The sequence below is a fragment of the Rosa rugosa genome, chromosome 1 (genome assembly GCF_958449725.1).
Source record: "Rosa rugosa chromosome 1, drRosRugo1.1, whole genome shotgun sequence".
In the NCBI taxonomy this organism is placed as follows: domain Eukaryota; kingdom Viridiplantae; phylum Streptophyta; class Magnoliopsida; order Rosales; family Rosaceae; genus Rosa; species Rosa rugosa.
In genome coordinates this window covers 54548060-54572057 of record NC_084820.1, presented here as the reverse complement: position 1 = coordinate 54572057, position 23998 = coordinate 54548060, and the positions used below count along the sequence as shown (strand labels likewise).

General features: G+C 37.4%; 1 protein-coding gene and 1 long non-coding RNA gene across 2 annotated transcripts; both read left to right on the top strand.

Annotated features, from left to right (window-relative positions):
• Positions 1–3076: 3076 nt before the first annotated feature.
• On the top strand, positions 3077–3662 carry LOC133724580 (uncharacterized). The gene is made up of 3 exons (XR_009853779.1): positions 3077–3387; positions 3490–3539; positions 3610–3662. It is a non-coding gene; the product is annotated as an uncharacterized LOC133724580 (long non-coding RNA).
• Positions 3663–7019: 3357 nt separating this feature from the next.
• On the top strand, positions 7020–10203 carry LOC133725494 (protein WUSCHEL-like). Its single transcript, XM_062152773.1, has 2 exons — positions 7020–9907; positions 9997–10203. The coding sequence occupies exons 1-2, from the start codon at positions 9382–9384 to the stop codon at positions 10188–10190; spliced, it is 720 nt and encodes a 239-aa protein (XP_062008757.1). The 5' UTR covers positions 7020–9381; the 3' UTR covers positions 10191–10203.
• The last annotated feature ends 13795 nt before the right edge of the window (positions 10204–23998 follow it).

Here is a 23998-nt window from a genome sequence, read left to right as displayed (position 1 = left end):
TACCCATCATCGTACATGAATATTTCATAGGCTTTTAGATAAGAGAGCATTGATCGCTCTTCCACCTAGGGATTTGTGAAAGAAGCAAAGAGGTCAAGCTATGGCGATGGACTGGGCGATGAAAAAGAAAATAACACAGCTTTTTTGAAGATGAATTGAGAGACCAGATCTAGGAAATAAGCTCTTTGATTCTACCAATTTGAGGTATGTGATTTTGTATTTTGCATCCTAGTTAGTAAAAAAATGGGACGTGTATGATCGGAAAAGAAACGTACGTGTATTATTCGGTTAACCTAATCTAACGATATGGTCAAATATTCAGTAAAAAAAAAAACGCAATACGGCAAATTTATAATTTTGAATATACGTGTATAATTCGGCTAGTAATTAAAAAACGGGGTCAAAAATACGGATATATAAAACTCTATTTTTTATAAGAAAATAACTAATAAACACCAACAAACTAATACTTAGATAACAACAGCAAGTTAAACTTATATCCAACAACACATATGAATGAAAATAAGTCTTTATCATATCCAAGGCAATGACAATTCCGGTCTTTGTAAGAAATCCAAGTCTAGTTTTAGAACAGAATAAAGAGTCCCCTGAATATCCAAGGAATTGAGAATTAATGGGCTAAGGATTGTAAGAATCTGATCAAGCTTTAGTACTTTATCTCTTTATATCGTTGTACTTTGTAGTGCAGTAGAACTCTAATAGTCCATGAGTCCATCAACAATTAAAAGAGTTTGATGCTTCCAAGATTCAACTTTCCAAGTTCCAAATAATCTTGGGGAACTTCAAAAAAGTTCATTGCTTTAAAGATTTAAACGTACCTTTAACCAACGCGCGCTAAAGCTTTAAAGTTTAAATTTTTGTTTTTCAACTTCCCGTATTTTTGATCCGTATAAAATGTATACGTGTAAAATACGTGTATAAAAAGGTCGGGGTCAATTATACGTGAAAAAAACCGAGTCTACACTTTCAATACGCCGTACTGAAGTTTTTTTCATTTATACGCGTATTGAAGTTTTATTCGTGTATAATACACGTATTAACTAACTAGGTTTTGAATCTATATTGATTGAAATTATTTCTATGCTAGTAGTTATCTGATCTCAAATCTAAGAAGAATCGTCTTGAGAGCTTCTTAATCACACCTTAACTTCTCATGAATTTGGCCTATGTTAGAAGACAAGTATTTGTGTTTTATGCAGATTCATTGTTCAGGGTAAAACTATGGTATGTTAACATTTCTCATACATCAACTATGTTTACCACTTTGAGGACTAATATTACTATTTTGAGGACTCATATGGTAAACTAAGAAAATTTACCACTTTAAGGACTCATGTTACCACTTTGAGGACTAATATTACTATTTTGAGGACTCATGTGGTAACTAAGAAAATTTACCACTTTAAGGACTCATGTTACCACTTTGAGGACTAATATTACTATTTTGAGGACTCATTTTACTACTTTTAAGGTAATTGTATGCATGTCATACGTTAACACATTGTAGAATTTTCCCATTGTTCATATGCCAAACATTAATGGGATGACCAGGTTCATTCAAAAGAGAATGAATTACATCAATTAGATCTGACACTATGTTCTTTATAGGATTTTATTCATTTTAGTTTTCTTAGTTCTTCTTCAAAACCAAAAGACATGATATTTTCTGCATTAGAATGAAAAAATTGAGATTTGTGTGTTTGTGTCTGTTGGTATATCTGCTCTTAAAATAAATAATAATCTTGTGCACAGGAGAAAACATAAAGTAAGATTCATTTTATTTGGTATTTAACCTAAGGGTTAAATACTGTTTACTCCTTGTACTTTTGCCCGAAAAATACTTCAATCCCTCGCTTTTTAATTTCACACGTTTAGTCCCTATACTCTCAAATTTTGGACCAATAGGTCCATTCCGTTAGTCTCCGTCTAAACTCTCTGTTAACTTGTTGATGTGGCAGTCATTTTGTGGGAAAATGTCCATTATACCCTCACATTTTTTTTATTTAAACTTTATTCTTTTCTCTTTTTTTCTTTTTTCTTTTTCCGGTTTATCTCTTCTTCCCTCTCCCCTGCAGAAACCTCAGTGATCAACACAACGCCTCCATCGATCTCCTCAGCAACCTTCCCCTCCTCCTTCAAATAAACAAAAACCCATTGTCAAATGCTTCTCTCTCCCATTGACAAAAACCTGAGAGGAGACGGAGCTCCATGCCCCAATCATCAACAATCCTTGAGCTCCATCCAAACCCTACAAAAACCCAGTACCATCAAATCCCAATTCAAGGCCAAACAGCTCCATGCCCCAATCCCCACCGCCATCACCAACGCCACTGCTCCGCCGCCCAAAACCATATCTGAAATGAAAATCTTCCTCTTCTCCAATGGAGACATGCAAAACCTTAGTCCATACTCTTCTCAATCTCTGCTTCCAGTACTCTCTTCGACATAGGTCATCATAAAAACTTCAAATTACACTTCCAAAATCAACGAACAAAAATTGATCAAAACACCTAACTTCTAAGTTCTAACCAAGATCAAAACTTGACCACTCAAATCGAACACACATGCACATCGGACTCACTTGGGGTTGGGCTTGGAATGGGAAAGATTGGCATACATGTTCTTGGCCTTGAAGCTCTGCTGTCAAGTAAGAATCGAGCAGAGAAGAGAGTGATTTCCCATTCTGGTGGAGAATGAAGGTACAGATTGTAGACCCCCGTACTTTTTCTTGTTTATTTTATTTTTGTCGTATAACGTATAAGACTACGTATTCGTAAGGTACATAAGTATTCGCGCTTAGGTTAAGACTTTGAGGCTATTTTAAAGGATTAAGAATTTAGAGAAAATCCAATTTAGGTCTAGAAAACTATTTTTAAAGTATCGAGGCTTAGGACAAGCCCGGAAAATTTTCCCGAAAGGATTCGGTGAAGTGTCGGAGAAATAAGGATGTTTGAAGATGTATTTTCGGAGTTGGCTTGAGGGAAATTAAGAGAAAAAGAAAATTGGAGCAGGCTAAGCCCACTTGGCCCAACCGGAGGGGCAAGATAGACTTTTCGCACTCATTAAAAGGGGGAGGTATAAAAGCAACACATCCCCTCAAACCACATTTTCTCACTTTCCTCTCTCTCTCTCTCTTCAGCTCTCCCTCTCTCTCATCCGACTCCCTCTCTCTCTGGAAGCCGCCGGACGCCGCCGCCTCCGGAACCCCAATCTTCACCAAAATTTCCTGATTTTCTCCTCTTCATTCCCTCTTCCCATTTCTCCAACCAAAATCATGAAATTTGGCCATTCAATCCTCCAAAAACTCTAGAACCCGAAGCCAATTTGGGGGTTTTTGTGATTTCTTCATTCTAGGTTCAAATCAAGGTAATCTTCCTCTTAGTCTAGCCTCTATTCACCCGATCTATACTTATTTCATCCCAAATTCGAGTTTTTGATTTTGATTTGTGATTCTGGTGCATGAACCAGATTTTCCCTTGAACTATGAGGCTAGGCTACGGGTTTGGCAAGGATTTGTGGTAAGGATCTATCCCATGCAACCTTGTTTCGAGTTTTTGGTTGTGATGTTGATTTAGGATGGATTTGTAGGTGAAGAAGGCCAAGGAGGAGGAATAGGCCGTGAGTTTTGAAGAAGAAAGGGTAAGGAATGGGTTTTGGACAAACCCTAGAATTTTTAGAATTTGTTGTGTTGATTTTGATTTTTGTTGAATTATTTTGTTGGTAGAAAATTGTGAAAAATAGATATTTGAGGAGGGTTTGATTGATACGCTCAAAGCAAGCGCATAATTTAACCCTGAAAACATCGTTAGTAGTATAAGCAAATAGGGATCGTTCTATTCCGGGGATTGAGGGTACACCTGTCATTGTCAAAAAAACAAATAAATAAAGAATTAAAATAATAAAGTAAAAAGTATTATGTACAAAAATAAAATAAAGAATAAAAATATATACAAGTTAATATAAAAAGGGGGGTTTTGAGATGATAGAATTGGAATTAAAATTAAATGAAATAAAGAAAGTGTAAAAACACATATACAAGGGTGGAACACAAGAAACAAAGATCAAAACTACAATCATATGAATGAAATCCAATTACAATTCCTATAGTTGATTATCTATGTCATGAGAAATAAGTTGACCATGTGAAACATTCGAAGCAAATGATTTCCCATATTTTACTTTCCTTGAATATTTAATCTAAGTGAAAGCACCTAAATTAAACCTATTGAACATGCAATCATAGTCTAGAAAACTAGCTAATCAAGAACACATTCAATGCATGAAGAACAAAGAAAGGATGTCAACCAAAGTGCACAACCTAGTATGAAAAAGTCCATCTATTTGCAATCCTCCTTAATTGATTTCGACTTTTGTCCAAAGCCTTTACTACTTAAATCTAGCACCAATTACATGCATATATCCTAAGTTGGCCATCAAAGAACACATACATATAAAAGTTTTCCATAATCCAAAATCAATTAAGCAATCTCACAAAAGCAACATAAAAATCAACATAAAGAAATCACAATTTTTATTCAAACATAGAAATTGGGCTTAAACTTTGCCCTTAATGTTATTGTTAACTAGAAACAAATTTCTACGAAATTAAATAAGGAAAAAGAATGAATTACACCGTGAGTTGGAGATGGAGATGGAGTGCTTGAAACGTTGAAATCTTGAATCTTGGAAGCAAGCCTTCAAGGTGGACGATGGAGGATATGATATTCCCGGCTCCTTCTTCTTCTTCTTACTTGAAAACGCAGAATTTTGCAACTAGAGAATGGAGAGAAAAATGGAATGGAAATGGAGAGACAAAGAAGATGAAATGGATGAAGGAATGTACTTAGAGTGAGAGGAGAAGGTGTTTATATAGGGAAGAAAAAGAAGAGTGAAATGATAAATGGAAGAAAAATAATGAAAGTGGTTTGTAAAATATGGAAAAGATGGAGTAATGATGAAATGAAAGCAAGGCATGAAGGTGCAGAAGTATAGAAGTGATGATGATCTATTGGAGCAGAAAAATATATCCAAGGAAAAAGAGAAAAGCATCTAGCTTTCTTCATGTGGGTAGGAAACTTGAACATGTGGTGTTGAGCTGTTTTAGGTCAATTTCTGCCCTTTTATTCCTTCAATTATTTCTCCAACAGGAATTCAGTTTTGGCTCGTGACTTCTTCATATGAAATGATCTACCATGAGTGTAGATCATTTTGGTAAAATTTCAGAATTTATTTCCATGCCTTTGGGCTGGAAATGCTGCTGGACCTCTTACAGGTCCAGTTTTCCAGTTTTGCTTCTGCAGGAAATTGGGCTGACTGTTTGAAGGCCTTCCACTCAATTATAGCTCTGGCACTCTTCATAAGAAATGATCCTTAGGATGTGTAGAATGGATCTGGAAAGTTTCAGCTCATTTGAAGTTCATTTGGTCCGGCGGCCGCTCCTTCTTCCTTGCTTGGCTTGGTTTCTCCTAGCCGGAGTAGGAAAATGTGTAAAATTGACATTTTAGTACATTTCCATTTTTCTCCACCATTTATAGGTAAGTGTGGACCTAATGCTCATTTCACCATCATTTACTCCAATGTACCTAAGAAAATAGAAATTGAGTTAAAAATCGATTCGTTAAGGAATTAACTAAGCAAAATGTGAGGAATTAACTATTAAAATACCACTTTAAAATGCTCCTATCAAATTCCCCCACACTTAGCTTTTGCTAGTCCCTTAGCAAAATCAAAAACTAACAAACCAAAAAGACTATGACACAAAAAAAAGAAACCAACGAAAAAAAATGACTAAGTATGGAAACAAAAACACAAAGACTCAAAGAAACCAAAAATGTAAAACACAAAGCAAAACACAAAGAAAAAAATGTCACACATAAAAGAGTAAATTCAAAGACAAAGACCAAGATGTTGACATCACAAAGACCTCTATTGCCCTTTAACATATTGTCTCAGAAATCTCTTACTTTCACAACACCAAGATTAGCACTCAACCAAGAATCAATGTTAAGCATTCGAGAGTTAATTAAAACATATGATCCACACATACACAAGTAGGACTTGGTTGTAACAATGGTGATGGGGTTTAGCTTAGCATGCTTCAGACAAGTATGATTCATATCCTCACAAGGTATATCCACTCTTTCTTCTCTCAGATCAAGGCAATGCTTAAAAGCTTATAATCACTCATTTATATGTGAGAGAACATATTTTAAGGCAGTCAAATAGCTCACATATATAAGAAACGAAAAGCACTTTGTGAATATAATTTTTTTTTTTCAAAAGATCTCATGAAGGATATCAACTACTTGCACGAATGGACCCAAGCCATAGGTTCAACTCTTGTAACTCATCTCCACATCAAAGGCTGTCCCATCTTAAGGATCAAGAAGGTCTTCTCAAAGGGTTGTAATGGGGCTAAGGCTCAAAGTTTTCAGAAATGAAAGGTATGGAATGTCAAAGTATCCTAAAAACCTAGCAGAGCTCATGCAGATGTAGAGAGACTTCTAGAAATCCACCAACTCAAAACGCCACACCCATAGAGGTAAAATAAAAGGGCTAATGTCTTCATGTTGGGCCCAACCTTCCTTCTAAACTTCCTTTGAACTCTAGTGAAATAGACAAAGGTCAAATTTTTCTGTAGTGGGCCTTCAATTCAAAGCAAACTCCAAAATCACTAAGTATGGGGGATGAAAGTCCATAAACATATATATTTTTTTTCTTTCTTTTTCTTTTTAGCCGTACACAATTTTTCTCTTTTCTTTTCATTTTTTCACGGCTTCAACATATCTTTTTCTTTATGGACAAGTCTATCCCCACACTTGAACTTTCACCTCTTCTCAATCTTTATCCTTAGCACCAAACCCATGTAGTATGTCTCAAAAGATAGCTCCACTAAGTTTTTAGAACAAAGGGTAGGATTATCACTATACTAAGGTTCAGGGGTTAAGGATTTTTAGGGTGATGAAAGAAAATGCTTAATGTAGGCTCAAAGGGGTTTATCTAGGGGGTCCCACGACAGGCACAAATGGGGACACAAGTTTATTTAGCAATGGTGGTAATTCCTAGAGAACCTCTATCCCTTCCAGAATCAGGGCCATGTATTGATATCACGTCTCAACAAGCACAAGAGCGAATTCTAGCATTCTCTAGTCAATTAAACTTAATCTATGGCAAGCAGTCAATCAAGATGAAAGAATAATGAGATCATCAAAACATCGCCAAGAAATTAAGAATATATTTTTCATTTCACTCCAAGAAAAAGGGACATGGTTCAATTATCTCACATGGATTTTATGAATCACAACTCATCTTAACATGCTCATATTCTGTACCAAGGTCATGCAATCCATATCCACTACAAGTGCATACATTTTTCATATATCTCAATTAACCAAAGAATACCATGTTAAAATCATCTCAATGTTGTGATCCTCTTTTAGTCATGATTTCAGAGATATAGAATCATCCCAGACAGTTGAAAGGCATCCTAAGACTCAAAACAAAACAAAAACAAGAACAACACATAAAGTGATGCAACATACAAGAAAAAAAACGTTTTGGACTTAGGGATATTTCTCTTCTCCTTTCGGTAACTCCTTTGGAACATGACCAGGTGAAGAGAGGAACGATTTTGGCGGAGCTCAGCTCACTTGATTTACAGGGGACGAGACCCTTTGTCAGCACTTCTCATATCCAAACTAGACCTTTAGACATCACATCCCATTGGATGCGCCTACGATGAAGAAGATATTTACCCAAAATTCATTTTGACTCTAACAACAAACAAACAAAACAAACAAACTAAAGAACAAAGATAAACAAAAACCAAAACATGAATATAAAACCTAAAACAAAGTTAACGATTTTTATTTTTATTTTTTTATTATTTTTTTTTTAATTTAATTTTTTTAATTTTCTGATTTTTCTGATTTTTTATTTTGTTTTCTTTTTATGACAAAAACTAACTACAAGCATTAATCCTTCCCCCCACACTTAAATCATACATTGTCCTCAATGTTAAACAAGTTAGAGCATGCAATGAACAATTATCATGTGAATGGAATGATTAACTCAAGAAAACCTAAAAACAAAAACTAAAAACGCAAATAACAAAGATACAATCAGAAAATAGTAATAGAGGAGATAGAGTTTAAGAGAGCAAATCTGCGTTGATGGCTCCTCCACAGCTACTGTTGAAATGGGTTGCCTCCCATGCAGCGCTTAATGTTTAAAGTCTTTCAGCCTAGACTTGTACCTCCATTTACTCCTTTGGAGGAGCGGTATGCGGGCGAGTGGCAGCCTTCTTGCTGGTTTCAGCCTTCGGAGGAGGGTTCTGATGGAGTGACATAAATAAAAAAAAAAATAAAAAAAAAAAAGCGGGGGAGGCAAGGTTCGAAACCTTAACCTGCTGCACGAAACCTTTGTCCCCAACCACTGGAGCACAAGCTATGCTTAATATAATGTGTACAAATTTTATACTTATTATGTCATAAACGAACACAATAAAAATAAACGAGAGGCGAGGTTCGAACCTCAGACCTCTTGTACACAAACTTTACACTCAACCACTCGAGCACGGCTGCTCACGTTATTATCCATACCAATCCTTTTATTTAAACCAACTGTTTCAACTGTTTCAACAATTCGGCACAAAACATCCAAGACTGTTGCAGAAACCCAGCCCAACGTATCCAAAACTGTTACAGAAATCCGGCCCAACTCATCCAAAACTGTTTCAGAAACTCGGCCCATCATGTCCAAAACTGTTTCTGAAACTCGGCCCATCAGGCCTCCACCCACAGCTACAGTGATGCCTTGATCCGAGACAGGCCCAAGTACGGCCCACTTGTGTCACGGCTTATCCCTTCCGTGATTTACGGCAGTCAAATCTGCTTTCGGCTACAGCTGTCTGCCACAGCGCCTCGAGATTCCCTCGGTCCCCTTACACGCTCTCCACGCGCCAACAACTTTTCCGGGTTTCAGGGCGACTTTAATCCAACGCGTAGAATGAATCACAGGAATCGTCCATCCAACGGTGGAGATCTGCTCACCTCGCTCTATAAATAGGTGCATTCTGAGGGCGCAACTGTTCACTCCAAATGAACGAAAATCTCTCCTGAGTTCCAGCCCCTCTCTCCCAACTCTTCAGCTTTCCTCTTCTTTCAAAACTCAAAATATTTCTTCTTCGATTCAATCCTTCTCTTCTGATCTTCTCTCCCATCTAGTTGATTCAATCCCATCTTTCCTCTGAACTTTCAGATCTCCAACACACCATCATCATCCTTAATCCCTTTAACAACAACTCCTTCAAACACTTGACAACTTTACTCTTCGATCTTCACATCCCCTCAACCCATCACCATGGAACCACGAACTCTGCAACTGATGGAGCTACAAACCCCGCAACAAATCGAGGATGGAGGAAACAACCAAACAGCCGGGAGTAGTGCCAACACAGATTTCTGGCGAAGCCGTGCCAGGTGGGTTCCTACTCCAGATCAAATAAGGATCCTCAAGGATCTTTACTACGACAAGGGAGTTAAGTGCCCAACTACAGAGCACATTCACGAGATCTGTCTCCAGCTGAACCAGTATGGACATGTTGAGGGCAAGAACATTTATTTTTGGTTCCAGAATGTCAGGGCTCGAGAGAAGCAGATGAAGAGGTGCAATCAGGCTGCTCAAGTGCCCATGGGAACTAGTTCTCCTGGTACTGGTGGATCCATTGATCTCAATTTTGGGTCCACTGGTTCTACTGGTGCTGGTGGATCCATCGACATCAATTTTGGGCCAGCTGGTGGATCCATTGACATCAATTTTGGGTCCACTAGTTCTACTGATGATGGTAGATCCATTAATCTCAATTTTGGTTCCACCGATTCTACTGGTAATGAAGGATTTCTTGATTTAAATTTTGTTTCATATTCTTCCTCACACTTCAACACTAATACCAGTACAACTCTTTTGGCACAACAGGAGGACAAACATCCCTGCAACAACGAGGAGGAGATCACCAGGAGATTGAAACCCTTCCATTGTTCCCCATGCCTGGTGAGGACCTCTTTGGCAACATGAAGACTACTTCCGAGGGAGGTAGCGGTTATGGCGGTGGCTCTCGCATTTCCCTTGAGCTCAGTCTCAACTCCTCCGGAGCTGCTGATTTGGCATAGTACAGTGTATTATTTTTATTATTATTTTATTTTATTTTATTTTATTTTATTATATTTTTTTTTATTATTTTTTTTTTTGTAAAAAGCTGAATTTAATAAGACTGAATGAATGCATTTTATTTTATTTTTTTATTTATTTATTTATTTTTTTATATATATATATATATTTTTTATTTTTTATTTTTTATTATTATTATTATTATTATTATTATTTTTTTAAAATATAGGACTCAAAAATATTTATAGGACTCAAAAAGAAAGACAAAAATATAAATCCCTTCCCTCACACTTAAATATTGCATTATCCTCAATGTAATCAATTAAAAGCATGCAATGAAATAAGTAAGCATATAGGGATGGAATTTACGAAAATAACTACTAAAACAAAAAGAAAATGGAGGAGTAAAAGGGGAAGAGAAAGCAAATCTGATTATATTCTGAATTGGGTTGCCTCCCAAGCAGCGCTTGTATTTTACGTCTTGCAGCCAGACGGTACCTACATTAAATAAAGTTAGTAACTTAATATTAACAAAGAAATACAAAAAAAAAAAAAACAAGTAACTATGAATTACAAACTACAAGTATAATTAACAAGTATTTTGTACATAAGACACAAGTTAAGTATACAAGTGAGTATAAAACGTAAAAAAAGTATTTTTACAAGTATAAAGTGTGAAACAACAAAATAATTTACACGTAAAGAGTATGCACAAGTATTTCTTTTGTTATAAACGTTATTGATATCAAATCTAATTCCAAGCGGTAAATCAAGTGGACGTGCGGCCCAAGTATAGTTGTCTAGACACAAAGTCCTTCCTACATCCGTTGGGCAACCTTACTGAAATGGCCAGGTAGGGGAGGGTGAACACGAGAGGAAAAATCCATTTTGGCATGAGCTAGGCCCATTTGTAAGCACTTCTGGATTCAAAAACCCGTCATGAACGTTGTCCCCTTCCTAGACACCATCTCACATAGGATATTCTTACTAGGATGTAAAAGGTCCTAAGTGTGTTAGACAGTTCAATGAATGTTAATAAAGGCCGCCCTCAACCTTAAGGGACCTGAACTAGGTACCAATAAGGGGTTTAGGCCAATATTAATAAACACGACTTCACCTATTCCATTCAATTTACAACTTACAATTAAAACTCGTGTTCAACAATATAAAAAAAAACAACCTAAGTAATTAATTAACTAAGTTTCAAACAGTTTATATACAATAATTATAAACAAAAACAAGTGATTTTTCAATTCCCCGGCAACGGCGCCAAAAATTGATACGCTCAAAGCAAGCGCATAATTTAACCCTGAAAACATCGTTAGTAGTATAAGCAAATAGGGATCGTTCTATTCCGGGGATTGAGGGTACACCTGTCATTGTCAAAAAAACAAATAAATAAAGAATTAAAATAATAAAGTAAAAAGTATTATGTACAAAAATAAAATAAAGAATAAAAATATATACAAGTTAATATAAAAAGGGGGGTTTTGAGATTATAGAATTGGAATTAAAATTAAATGAAATAAAGAAAGTGTAAAAACACATATACAAGGGTGGAACACAAGAAACAAAGATCAAAACTACAATCATATGAATGAAATCCAATTACAACTCCTATAGTTGATTATCTATGTCATGAGAAATAAGTTGACCATGTGAAACATTCGAAGCAAATGATTTCCCATATTTTACTTTCCTTGAATATTTAATCTAAGTGAAAGCACCTAAATTAAACCTATTGAACATGCAATCATAGTCTAGAAAACTAGCTAATCAAGAACACATTCAATGCATGAAGAACAAAGAAAGGATGTCAACCAAAGTGCACAACCTAGTATGAAAAAGTCCATCTATTTGCAATCCTCCTTAATTGATTTCGACTTTTGTCTAAAGCCTTTACTACTTAAATCTAGCACCAATTACATGCATATATCCTAAGTTGGCCATCAAAGAACACATACATATAAAAGTTTTCCATAATCCAAAATCAATTAAGCAATCTCACAAAAGCAACATAAAAATCAACATAAAGAAATCACAATTTTTATTCAAACATAGAAATTGGGCTTAAACTTTGCCCTTAATGTTATTGTTAACTAGAAACAAATTTCTACGAAATTAAATAAGGAAAAAGAATGAATTACACCGTGAGTTGGAGATGGAGATGGAGTGCTTGAAACGTTGAAATCTTGAATCTTGGAAGCAAGCCTTCAAGGTGGACGATGGAGGATATGATATTCCCGGCTCCTTCTTCTTCTTCTTCTTCTTACTTGAAAACGCAGAATTTTGCAACTAGAGAATGGAGAGAAAAATGGAATGGAAATGGAGAGACAAAGAAGATGAAATGGATGAAGGAATGTACTTAGAGTGAGAGGAGAAGGTGTTTATATAGGGAAGAAAAAGAAGAGTGAAATGATAAATGGAAGAAAAATAATGAAAGTGGTTTGTAAAATATGGAAAAGATGGAGTAATGATGAAATGAAAGCAAGGCATGAAGGTGCAGAAGTATGGAAGTGATGATGATCTATTGGAGCAGAAAAATATATCCAAGGAAAAAGAGAAAAGCATCTAGCTTTCTTCATGTGGGTAGGAAACTTGAACATGTGGTGTTGAGCTGTTTTAGGTCAATTTCTGCCCTTTTATTCCTTCAATTATTTCTCCAACAGGAATTCAGTTTTGGCCAGTGGCGGATCTACACGGTAGGCTATCTAGGCTCAAGCCTAGACAACTTTTTGGCCAAAAAACGACAAAGTATATATGTATCTATTAATCTATCTGACTTCAGCCCATACCCAAAGAAAAAAAAAAAAAAAAATGGAGAGGTAAGAGGTTTCTCCGCGTTCTCCCCCAGCCACATCTTCGAGAGTTTGAGACGTCATCACGTCAAGCAGTCCTCTGACTCCTCAGTCCTCTCATCTCTTTGCGACTTCGCCTCCACTGGTCCTCCCCTATTTTGCACAGATCGGAAATATCAGAGTATCAGGTGATTCAGGTCCGCCTTTTCTTCTCCAATCTCCACCTCTCCCTTCCATTGCCCGATCTAATGCCCAACTGCCCAACAGCCCAAGGTTTCTCTCAGTCTCCTAGTCTCCTTTGCGCCAATTTCTTATCTTGTTCGATTTTCTTAATGTGGGTTCACTGGGTATATTCCATTTCACTGGGTATCTTGTTCGATTTGCAGATTTGCAGAGATTCTTGGCTTCTTGCAGAGTTGTAGACTGGAGTGACCGAAGAGTTGGCTGATTGCCTGGGTTTCTGGAAGAGTTCTGGACTTCTGGCCTTCCATGGCTCCATGAATTGTGAGTTGGGATTTTGAGTTTTGGCCTTTTGGGTATAAGTAGATGATTGGGATTGTTGGATTTGTGATGGGGATATCGGTTTTGGCCTTTTGGGTTTGTTTCACTCTGGAGAGGATTGTATGCACCGACAGTGCAAGTGCACTATCAGTTATTTTAATCTAAAAAAAAATAATAACCACTCATCTAATCTCACCCTTTATATATTTTAATATCAAAAAAATTATATCCATTCATATTGCAAGTACCCATGCACTGTCAGTGCATGGAATACACTCTTGTTTCACTCGGCTTAGTCAGTTTATTTGTGCAGTAGGCTAATATTGTTCAATGCGACAATGCGGTTGATAATGCATTTTCACCCCTCACAAGATATAAAACAATATTTGATATTGTTTTTGGACTTAATTGACTGTAAACAAATAGTTTCAATTAGATTGTTATAGTATAATACAATATCTAAAGAGCATTTTCATCTATGACCATCATAAAAAACAAACTTCGAAATAAGATGGAAGATGAGTTTTTTGATGATTTGATGGTTCTCTACATCGAAAAAGAATTTGCCGATAGCATTGATAATGATTATGTGATTTCTGAGTTTGAACTCAGTGGGTCTAGGAGGGTACAATTTAGTTAGTTTATTGTTATTTTACAACAAATGTATGCTTGTAGTTTTTAATTTACGGGGTTTGGTTTTATGTCCCCTCCGTTGTATGTTTTTATCCAAAATAATAAAGGCGTGAGGATGAGCCTCCCACTGGGTTCCAAACCTCAAAAAAAAAAAAAATTATTGTGCCCTTCTAATTAGCCTAGACAGGAATTTGATCCTGGTTCCGCCACTGGTTTTGGCTCGTGACTTCTTCATATGAAATGATCTACCATGAGTGTAGATCATTTTGGTAAAATTTCAGAATTTATTTCCATGCCTTTGGGCTGGAAATGCTGCTGGACCTCTTACAGGTCCAGTTTTCCAGTTTTGCTTCTGCAGGAAATTGGGCTGACTGTTTGAAGGCCTTCCACTCAATTATAGCTCTGGCACTCTTCATAAGAAATGATCCTTAGGATGTGTAGAATGGATCTGGAAAGTTTCAACTCATTTGAAGTTCATTTGGTCTGGCGGCCGCTCCTTCTTCCTTGCTTGGCTTGGTTTCTCCTAGCCGGAGTAGGAAAATGTGTAAAATTGACATTTTAGTACATTTCCATTTTTCTCCACCATTTATAGGTAAGTGTGGACCTAATGCTCATTTCACCATCATTTACTCCAATGTACCTAAGAAAATAGAAATTGAGTTAAAAATCGATTCGTTAAGGAATTAACTAAGCAAAATGTGAGGAATTAACTATTAAAATACCACTTTAAAATGCTCCTATCATTGATTAGTAGGATTTTATTAGCCTAGTTTTCAAAGTGTTGGAATCTGGTGTTGAAGGTTTTGGTGATTGTTGTTGTGTAATTTTGGCCAACAGAAAAAGAAAAGGAAGAAGAAAAGAAATGTCTTTATTTTGAAAGAAAAAGAAAATAAAGAAAATGAGTAAAAGTTGAATTAATTGAGTTTTACCATGGTAAAAAGTGAAGAAGGTGAAGGTAAAGGTAAATTCGGTAAAAAGGTAAAGGTGAAAGTGAGGAGGTAAAAATCATGGTAAAAATAAAAATGTGAAAAAGGAGGAGTAAATAGGTAAAAGTAGAAGTAAAACTTTATTTATAATTATTTACTTATTTATTTTTGATAAATAAGAAATAATGGTAAATAAAGGGATACTTGGTCAACAGTCAGAAGTCAAAGTCAAAGTTAAAGGTCAAAAGTCAACTCCGAGAGTGTACCAGGGTCGACCGACCTCGTAAAAGGAAAGGATCGACTCGACTTTTGTCGCTCGGATTGGCGATAGTTTAATGGAGCGACAATGACGTTTTTCCTTTTTAAGAAAGAAGTTAGTTTCCCAAATTGGTAAAAGTTGATAGAAGTAATACATGGCCCCATTGAAATAAAAGGATTTAGTATGAGCGATTACTTAGAGTTGATCATGATGTTTACTTGGATAATTACTGACAAACTAAGTAATGGTTCAGGAAAGACGATCGTTAAAGAAACTTAGGCGGAAAGCACCAGAGTGTGGAATACGCCTGCATTTCCAGGTAGGGTGAGCTGTCCCTTCCTTGTTAGAGGTTTTTCGATATACGTGGAATGCTCTAGTAAAATAGTATGTTGCCTGCAAGTACGTTTTTGGTTGTTCATTAATTAGTCGATGTCCCTTGATACCTATGTTTTCATAACTGATAATTGCTGATTGCGAAAACCGAGGCTAGACTTGCATGTTGAGATACTGTACTCATTGTATGTTTGTACTTGTGACCTGAGAGTGAATGAGACCTAGACGCGATGATTCCTAGGGATCCCACGGTGTCGATAACCGTGAACTTCCGGAGGGGTCTGTGCTCCTATGTTTGTCGAGGAATGGTGAGTACCGACAGTGAACCAGTCATAGGACACTCAGGGTCATGAAATGGACACTTTCGCTACTTGTAGTCACAAGGACTACAGAGTAGTTGGCCGGTTATCGAAGGATGACGAACTGGGTCGGTCACCGATTGTTTTAGATTAGCAGGCAGGTAAGTATCTCGGAGCTCCAAGTTGTGTGAAGCATGCTGCATATGATTTCCTTAAAAAGAACAACTATGATTGTTTTTGTTTGCATTTGTTTTACTCAATTTTACAAATGCGCGCAATCTATATTCTAGTAGCTATGTTTTACCTATTAATTTTCAAACCTAATTAAGGTTGAGTCGGCCCCTATTGGGCTAGTGAGGACGAAATGCTCACCCCTACATTTCAGGTTACAATGAGGTCACTCCGGAAGATCTGGACTAGAAGTGGGTCGTTGGCTGAGTCCGTGTGTTACTGTCTCTGTTGCTTGAAGTTCTTCCCTTTTGGTACTCTATTGATTTACTCGCTTTTCTTTTAATGTTAAACTCTGTGAGGTCCGCCTACCTGGGAGCGTGCCTCACCCTTTCTTTTATTGTTGTTGTTGAACTCTTCTCATTTCGATTATCATGTAAGCCCTAAGGCATCACAGTGCACTTGCTCACTTTATTTTGAAGCATTTTCAGACTTGTTAATTTGAATATTGGGTTGTTGATCGAAAGTCCTTTCCTAAAAGTTTTCTTTGTCTCCTATTTACTAAAATTTGTATTTCAAAAGGCCTTGTAGTATTAAGTTGGTAGGTTTACAGTACGTCTACGACGTATCGAGGTCTTATAGGCTTAATATTATGGCGCTGTGGTATACCCACTCGGGTCGCCACACAAATGCAGTTCGGCGAAACCCTCTGAATCTCACAACAAGGAAAGCGATACGAAGACAACCAGGTCCGGTTCAAAACCCTTCACATCAACCATCTCCTCTTTCAGCTCCACCGCCTCGTCCACCAACCCTTTGAAAAAAATCCGGTACGTCGTCGGAGAAGGATTGGCTCGTCGTTGATGAGTTGCTTGTAATGGTCCATAACAGTATTGGGTTTCCGGTAGTCCAGATAGGTCTGGAAGATGAGGTTGTGGGTGACAATGTTGGGCGCGACGCCGGCTTGGGTACTGATGCGGTGGAGGGAGAGGAGGTCGGAGCACTTGGAGTGGAATCAGACCCAAAAAAAAAAAAAAAAATTGGGAATTTGTTTATGGAGAGAGAGAAGAGAGGAAAAAGACATTTTTACCCTTAATTTAACGTCAAAATTTGACGGATGGACCTATTGGTCCAAAATTGAAAGATGAAGGAGTAAACGTGTGAAATTAAAAAGCGAATGACTGAAGTGTTTTTCAGGCAAACGTTTGATTGATTCTATATTAGGTTGGTTGTTGTAATACCCCAGAAATTCGTTATTATTTTCCGAGGATTTTCCAGAATTTATTCGATGATATTAGGACGTGCACGTAGTTCGGAGATGATGTGGAAGTATTTCGTTGACTTTTTGTTCGTTGGATTTCTCTAAAGACTTCTTTCACAAAAGTCGTAAAGCGCGACAATACGAGTTCGTGGATATGTGGAACACGAAAATCGGAGTTCGTATGAGAAATTTATGGTTAGCGGAAGTTTCTTCTATTTTTGAGATTACTATAAGGAAATTCAGTTTACCCTCCTGAGGTTTGGGGGTATTTTCATGTTAGTCCATGTCCTCTCAATTTAATTAGTTTACTCCTCGAACTCTTCAATTTTCCTCAACCGTGTCCAATGTCTCATTTTCCGTCCAATTTGGACGTTAAATCTGACAAAGAAGCCCACTTTAGGTGCTAAAATTGTCATTTCATGCAAAAAAAAAAACACCACGACCATATTCGATCCCCTTTCTCTCCGCTCTCCTCCTCCTCCTGCTTCTTCTTCTTCTTCAACCCAATCTTCTTCTTCTTCGATCTCCGGCTACCAAAATCACCGCCTCCCTCAAATCCAATTTTTCTCCTAGCCTCCACGAACCCATACCTGCCCACCATCTTCTCTTTGTGGCTAGTTCAGAGTCTCAGACTCTCTGTGTCTCATATCCCCAAATCCCAAAGATGCAAACTTGAACCTAGAATCTAACTCACCTCAGCCTTCATGGGCTACTCTCTAATCACACCTATACTCCTCCACCTCTTCTCAATGGTGCACCATATTCTCCTTCCTCCCGGTGAACAAATTGTCGATGATAATCACATCGTCTCTCTAGAGAGTAACTTATCGACGAGGTGAGACCCAATGAAGCCGGTGCCACCGGTGACGACGATCCTGAGCCTGCGCTTGCCGAGGCTGGCGGGGACCCTGAGAGAGAGAGAGAGAGAGAGAGAGAGAGAGAGAGAGAGAGAGAGAGAGAGAGAGAGAGAGAGTCCAAGTCTACTTTGTATTTGAGTTTTGGTGGAAAAAAAAAAAATCAAAATTGAGTTCAAGTAATAGCAGCCATTAGATGTGATTTTATCCATGTGGCATCTTGTAATGAAAAGATTAGGTAGGTTAGGAAGATTAGAAGATTAGGAGAGGATCATCTCCCTGTGAAAAGAGAATTCCACAAATTGACACTCAACTATGACTCATTCGACACTTTGGTTACTGAAGTTTCAAATATATTACTTTTAGTCACTCAACTATTATACTGTCAATGATCATTTTAGTCACCCAATGGGCATTTTATCTTACTTTGATCATTTCTCTCAATCATTCTAATATATATTTCTCAATTTTTCACAATTAATTGGACGAAAATATTATTAATATTGTGGCAAATAATTTTTTTTTAATGAAAAAAATTAACGAAGTGACTAAAGTGAATCAACTATTATACTGTCAATCACTTTAGTCACCCAAGGGGCATTTTATCTCACTTTGATAATTTCTCCCAATCATTCGAATACATATTTCTCAATTTTTCACAATTGGTTGGACGAAAATATCATTAATATTGTGGCAAATAATTTTTTTTTAATGAAAAAAATTAACGAAGTGACTAAAGTGAATAACAGAGTTAAAGTTGAGTGACCAAAATGATATATTTAAAAGGTGAGTAACTAAAGTGTCGAATAAATAAAAATTGTGTGACCATTGTGATATTCTCCCCCTCCCTGTGAAATTACATCAGTCATGTCCCACTCCTAGAGATTCCAAGAGACCCACTCCTAGAGATTCCAAGAGACTGATGAGAAGCCAAGGCAGATGGTGCTAATTCACATTGGGCACCACCACGTACCAGGTAAGCTTTATAAACGAGTCACATGTTTTCCATGGAAGGGCCGGACATGTAGCTGTGGGAGATGGAACAAATAGTTTTGTCCAGTACTAAATACTCAATGCAATGCATGTGTTCTTGATCATGATAATGCATATAAGAGTTGTCTCGCTCACTCATTTTGTGATGCGGACTACCTACAGCAACGGCCGGTACAACGATGATCCAACGACGACTAAAATCTATCTAGGCCGGTGGGATCGATGGAGCTAGGAAGACGACCTGCGCGGTATTTGTTTTAGGGTTTACACTTGTAGAGTAGGATTAATTTTTGGTGAAGCGGTTTTTTGGATTAATTTTGGCCTCACTTAATTCGTGGACGGTGCTAGGTTGTGGAACTTGTGAGATAATAGTCATGATCTTTGACTTTTCTGGGGGAGTGTAAGGCCGGAGTCAGTTTGTATTTGGGAAACACCTTCCCTAAGCCGATTCCTCAATGGTAGATATTACGCCAAGTTTGAGACCAGAGAAAATTACAACTTCCACGTCATAATCATGCCACCTAAATATGGTCCTAAACCATTTGTGGTCTTCAGTGGTACGTACCTCCATGCACATTTTTGAATCATATAATGGATCCCACTTCTATTATAAATTCATTTCTTATGTATACCGGGCAAATATTATAGCATGTATACAAATTACAAAGCCATCCACATACATATCGCTACCTTAATTAAGGTATGTCCGGTACGTTATGTGGTAATACGTAAATGGCCGGATATTCTAATTCTTAAGTTCTTGTTTGGCTTGGAGAATAAAGTAAGCGGATGAGAAAGATTTTCATGTTTGGTAATATTAGAAAAGTTATTGAAAAAGTTGATAGGAAAATCATAATTTATACAACAAAATAATAAAAAATAAATAATTTATGTGAAGAAAGAGTGAGAGAAATAAGTTTTGGGAGAATTTCACAAATAGTCACTCAACTATGACTCATTCGACATTTTGGTCACTCAATTTTCAAATATATCACTTTAGTCACTCAACTATTACTCTGTCAATCACTTTAACCACCCAAGGGGCATTTTGTCTCACTTTATCCAATCATTCTAATTCAGATTTCTTAATTTTTCACAATTGGTTGGACGAAAATGTCTCTGACATTGTGGCAAATAATTTTTTTTTAATGAAAAAAATTAACAAAGTGACTAAAGTGAATAACAGAGTTAAAGTTGAGTGACCAATGTAATATATTTAAAAAGTGATTGACCAAAATGTTGAATATGTAAAAGTTGAGAGAACTATTTGTGATATTCTTCTTTTAAGTTTTTTAAAAGTATGAGAGAACTCACTTTTTTTAACTTTTTATTTTAAAATAAAAGTAAATTCGTGAACCAAATGACGCATAAATATTGCATCTCAAGAGCAGAAGGGACATGTTCAGAGTGACTGAGCCATTGTTGACATCAAGGACGGTGTGATGCCCTGGCTGGTCGGTAGATCCAATCGGGGAAGTACAATTTACCTCAAGGTGGGACGCCTGTGTCCAGCGGCATTCCCAGCATCGATGACACGGGTTGGTAGATTTTTTCCGGCTCACACTGGCTATGACCGCGCTGCATACTAAACATATATTATCACGGTGATTGCGTACCATCATCCTCGATCTGCGGAGGAGTTGGTATAGATGTACGCAGAATTTTCCATGATCTTATTTCAAAACAGTGGAAACAAAGAAACAAAAATTATATGCATGCAGTATGTGGAGGATCCAAACTCTAAGCTATTTTTCTTTTCCTATACGGAAAAAATGTCAACGAGAAGAGAATGACTACAGGAGGAGGATAAAGAGAGTTGACTTTACATGCATTTGAGTTGAAATTACAAATATTAGCAAAACGGCAAAATATTATAAGAAATATAGTGATGCAAATAGCACATCTGCACATGCATGGTCGAGCTAGTCTGGTATGTACACGCATGATGAAACTGTAATTAAAGAAGTAAATATACTACTAATTTTTTTTCTTTGAATTTTTGATACCACAGACTTCTTAGTAGTGGAACGTAGTTGAAAGTTTCTTTCCGCTGGCTGGAATGTCTTTGATTAATATTTTCTGACCAGCCAAAGAGTCTATGAGAAAGTCTTATATACTGTCCTCGTTCCAAGCTAGCAAACCTGAATTTGCCTTCTCATTTTCTTTTTTAGTCTCGGTCAAACTTCAATATGAGTTGTTTGTCAATTGCAAGCTACGACACTCAATCTCAATGTGTACATGACATGTTTAAAGGTCAAATGTAGAATCCGCCGCAATTCTATGAACAGGAGTCTGTTGGCATATATATATATATATATTTTAACCACCTCGGGATGAGACTCCTGTTATTATTCAGGATGTTCTCTATGAGGATGTTTGTAATCTTTTTAATGTAGCACGGGGTTTAGGTGCTATGTCCCCCCCGGTTGCAAAATATTAATTCAATAAATGGAATCGGGCGTGGGGCTGAGCCTCCCAGCTAGGCTGGGTTCCAAATCCCTTTCAAAAAAAAAAAAAAATATATATATATATATATAGGTAGCGAGCCACCTCGGTTACGTTAGCGAGTTAGTAACACACTCATCCCGTCAGTATTTGGATCGAGGTCCACGAGAATATCTTAGCAAAGCCAGACTAATCTCCCGCAGCAGGCGCACAAATCCGAAGACCCCTCAAACCTACTGGCCACAAACTGGTGGGAGTTGAGATTCGAATTCTAGACATGGAGGTTTCATACTAGACAGCTCGACCAACCTTACCACACCAGGTGATTTGTTGGCATATATTTTAGTGTATATCAACTACATTAACAAATTTTATTATTAATTTGTCAAAAAAATAATAATTTATTATTAAGCTCTTTTTACTCAAATTGACAAGTTGGACATTAGAAATTGAAAATTATGTGCATAAATGACAATTATGTGCATAAATGACAATTATGCACTTCGATCGAGACCAATAATAAGTTGGTACGTACAAAAAGATTTTTGGGTAAGTTATAGACACATCAAGTTTCAGAAGCAATAAATAGTTAATCTTACTTATTGAACAATAGCCGCTCTGATAGGGTTTACTTGCAGAATCCTATATGCGATAAAATTTTCCAAACCTAATAGCTCTTGTCATTAATAGGCTTGCAATTGCTTGCTTACTTTATGTTTTCGTTGTTGATCGATCTGGTTGTACGAGGGATTCCGGCGATATATACGTAGACATTCACTCAAGAATGCTACTAATACCAACTATAGTTTGCAGTTAACTAAATAACTATCAAAACGATAAGGTAAACCCGTTCGTAAATGAACATTGTGAGATTACTCACCTCGAAGTCCTGCTGCATCTTCTATACAGAACCGAACTAATACTCACCCCAACAACTCGTCCAAATCACCTTGAGAAGCACCTAATACGTCATACGTTCGGGATCTGTTGGGTGTTGGCAGCAGGCTGTTGGCCTTGGTGTTGAGACCAGAGTAAATCGCAAAGGAGAGGCTTACCGATGGATATCGTTTGGATCCGCTTTATGGCTTTCACTTTTGTGGGTCGAAGGATGGTCGGGGTGGTGATAAGCTTGATTTTTGTGCCGATAGTGGGCGTGAAGGATATGGCAATAGTAGTGATGGCATGAAATTGGATCATTTGATTCATTTCTGGGCACGATCTGGTGTTGGTGACGAGGCAAATTACTATGACATTTTTCGATCAAAATTTTTTTTTTTTTGGGTATAAATATCTATGTAGATACGATTAAATTTTGTACAATATAATTCAATAATCAAAGCGATTCATTCTTTAATTTCTTGAAATTATATCTACCAGAAAGGAAAACAGTAATGTTGGAAAAAAAATCATCATGCTAATTGTATCAACGATCGAATACAATTCTTCAAAATAGAAATGAAATGATGTTAAATCAAATGTCTAAACTTTTCTTTTAATAATATTTTTTTATAAATCTCACATAACAGTAAAGGCTTAAAGGACTAGGGTTTAGCAACATATGTTGACTGGTTAGCAGAGCTTAGAAAACCTGGGCAAAGTGTGGCGGCGGCAGGATAGTCGGCTAGCACCGGCAACTCATAGTCGTGGCCGTGAGAAGCAGATCTTAGCATCTGCGATTGACAAAGGTTGGAGCGATCTGACTAGTTGGGAGCAGTTCTCGGCGATGGAATTTGCGGGGCGGATCGAATCCTCGGAGGGAGGCATACGAAGGCCGACTTGGTGGGTTGTCATTTCGCACCGGCTTGGTATTCTGGCCTTGATAGAGCGGCTTGCAGGGGCCGTGTTCTTCGGGTTGACTAGTTTGCAGGTGGGATTTGGCCGGTGTTTTTGCTGGTCGGTGTTTGACTGCAGAGAGGTTTTCACGATCTGATGGCCGATTGGAAGGGTCGCCTGCCGGAAAGTTGGCCGGCGGCAGCAATGGCATGGCAGAGGATGTTTAGGGCTTCTGCTCACTTTGTTTGGGTTTGGGCTCAGGCCTTTGGGCCTGGGCTCCAACTCGAGCTTATGGGCTCTATTTTGTGGGCCTTGAAGGAGGGTGCCTTGCCACCCTCATTTATCACTTATGGTGAGGGTGGGCCTGGCCCAAGAGGTGGATTTTCTTGGGCAGTTGGGCTGATATCTGGTCCATGACCAATCGTTTGCGGATCATGACTTCTGCGGGAGTTGGTAATTATCTGGAATAAGATTGACATTTTTTCAAGCGGCTTATGGATAAGGAATTGCTCCTATTTGTTTGCTAGGAAGTGGCTCTCTGTTGGTACCGCAATTGGGCGCTTGGTT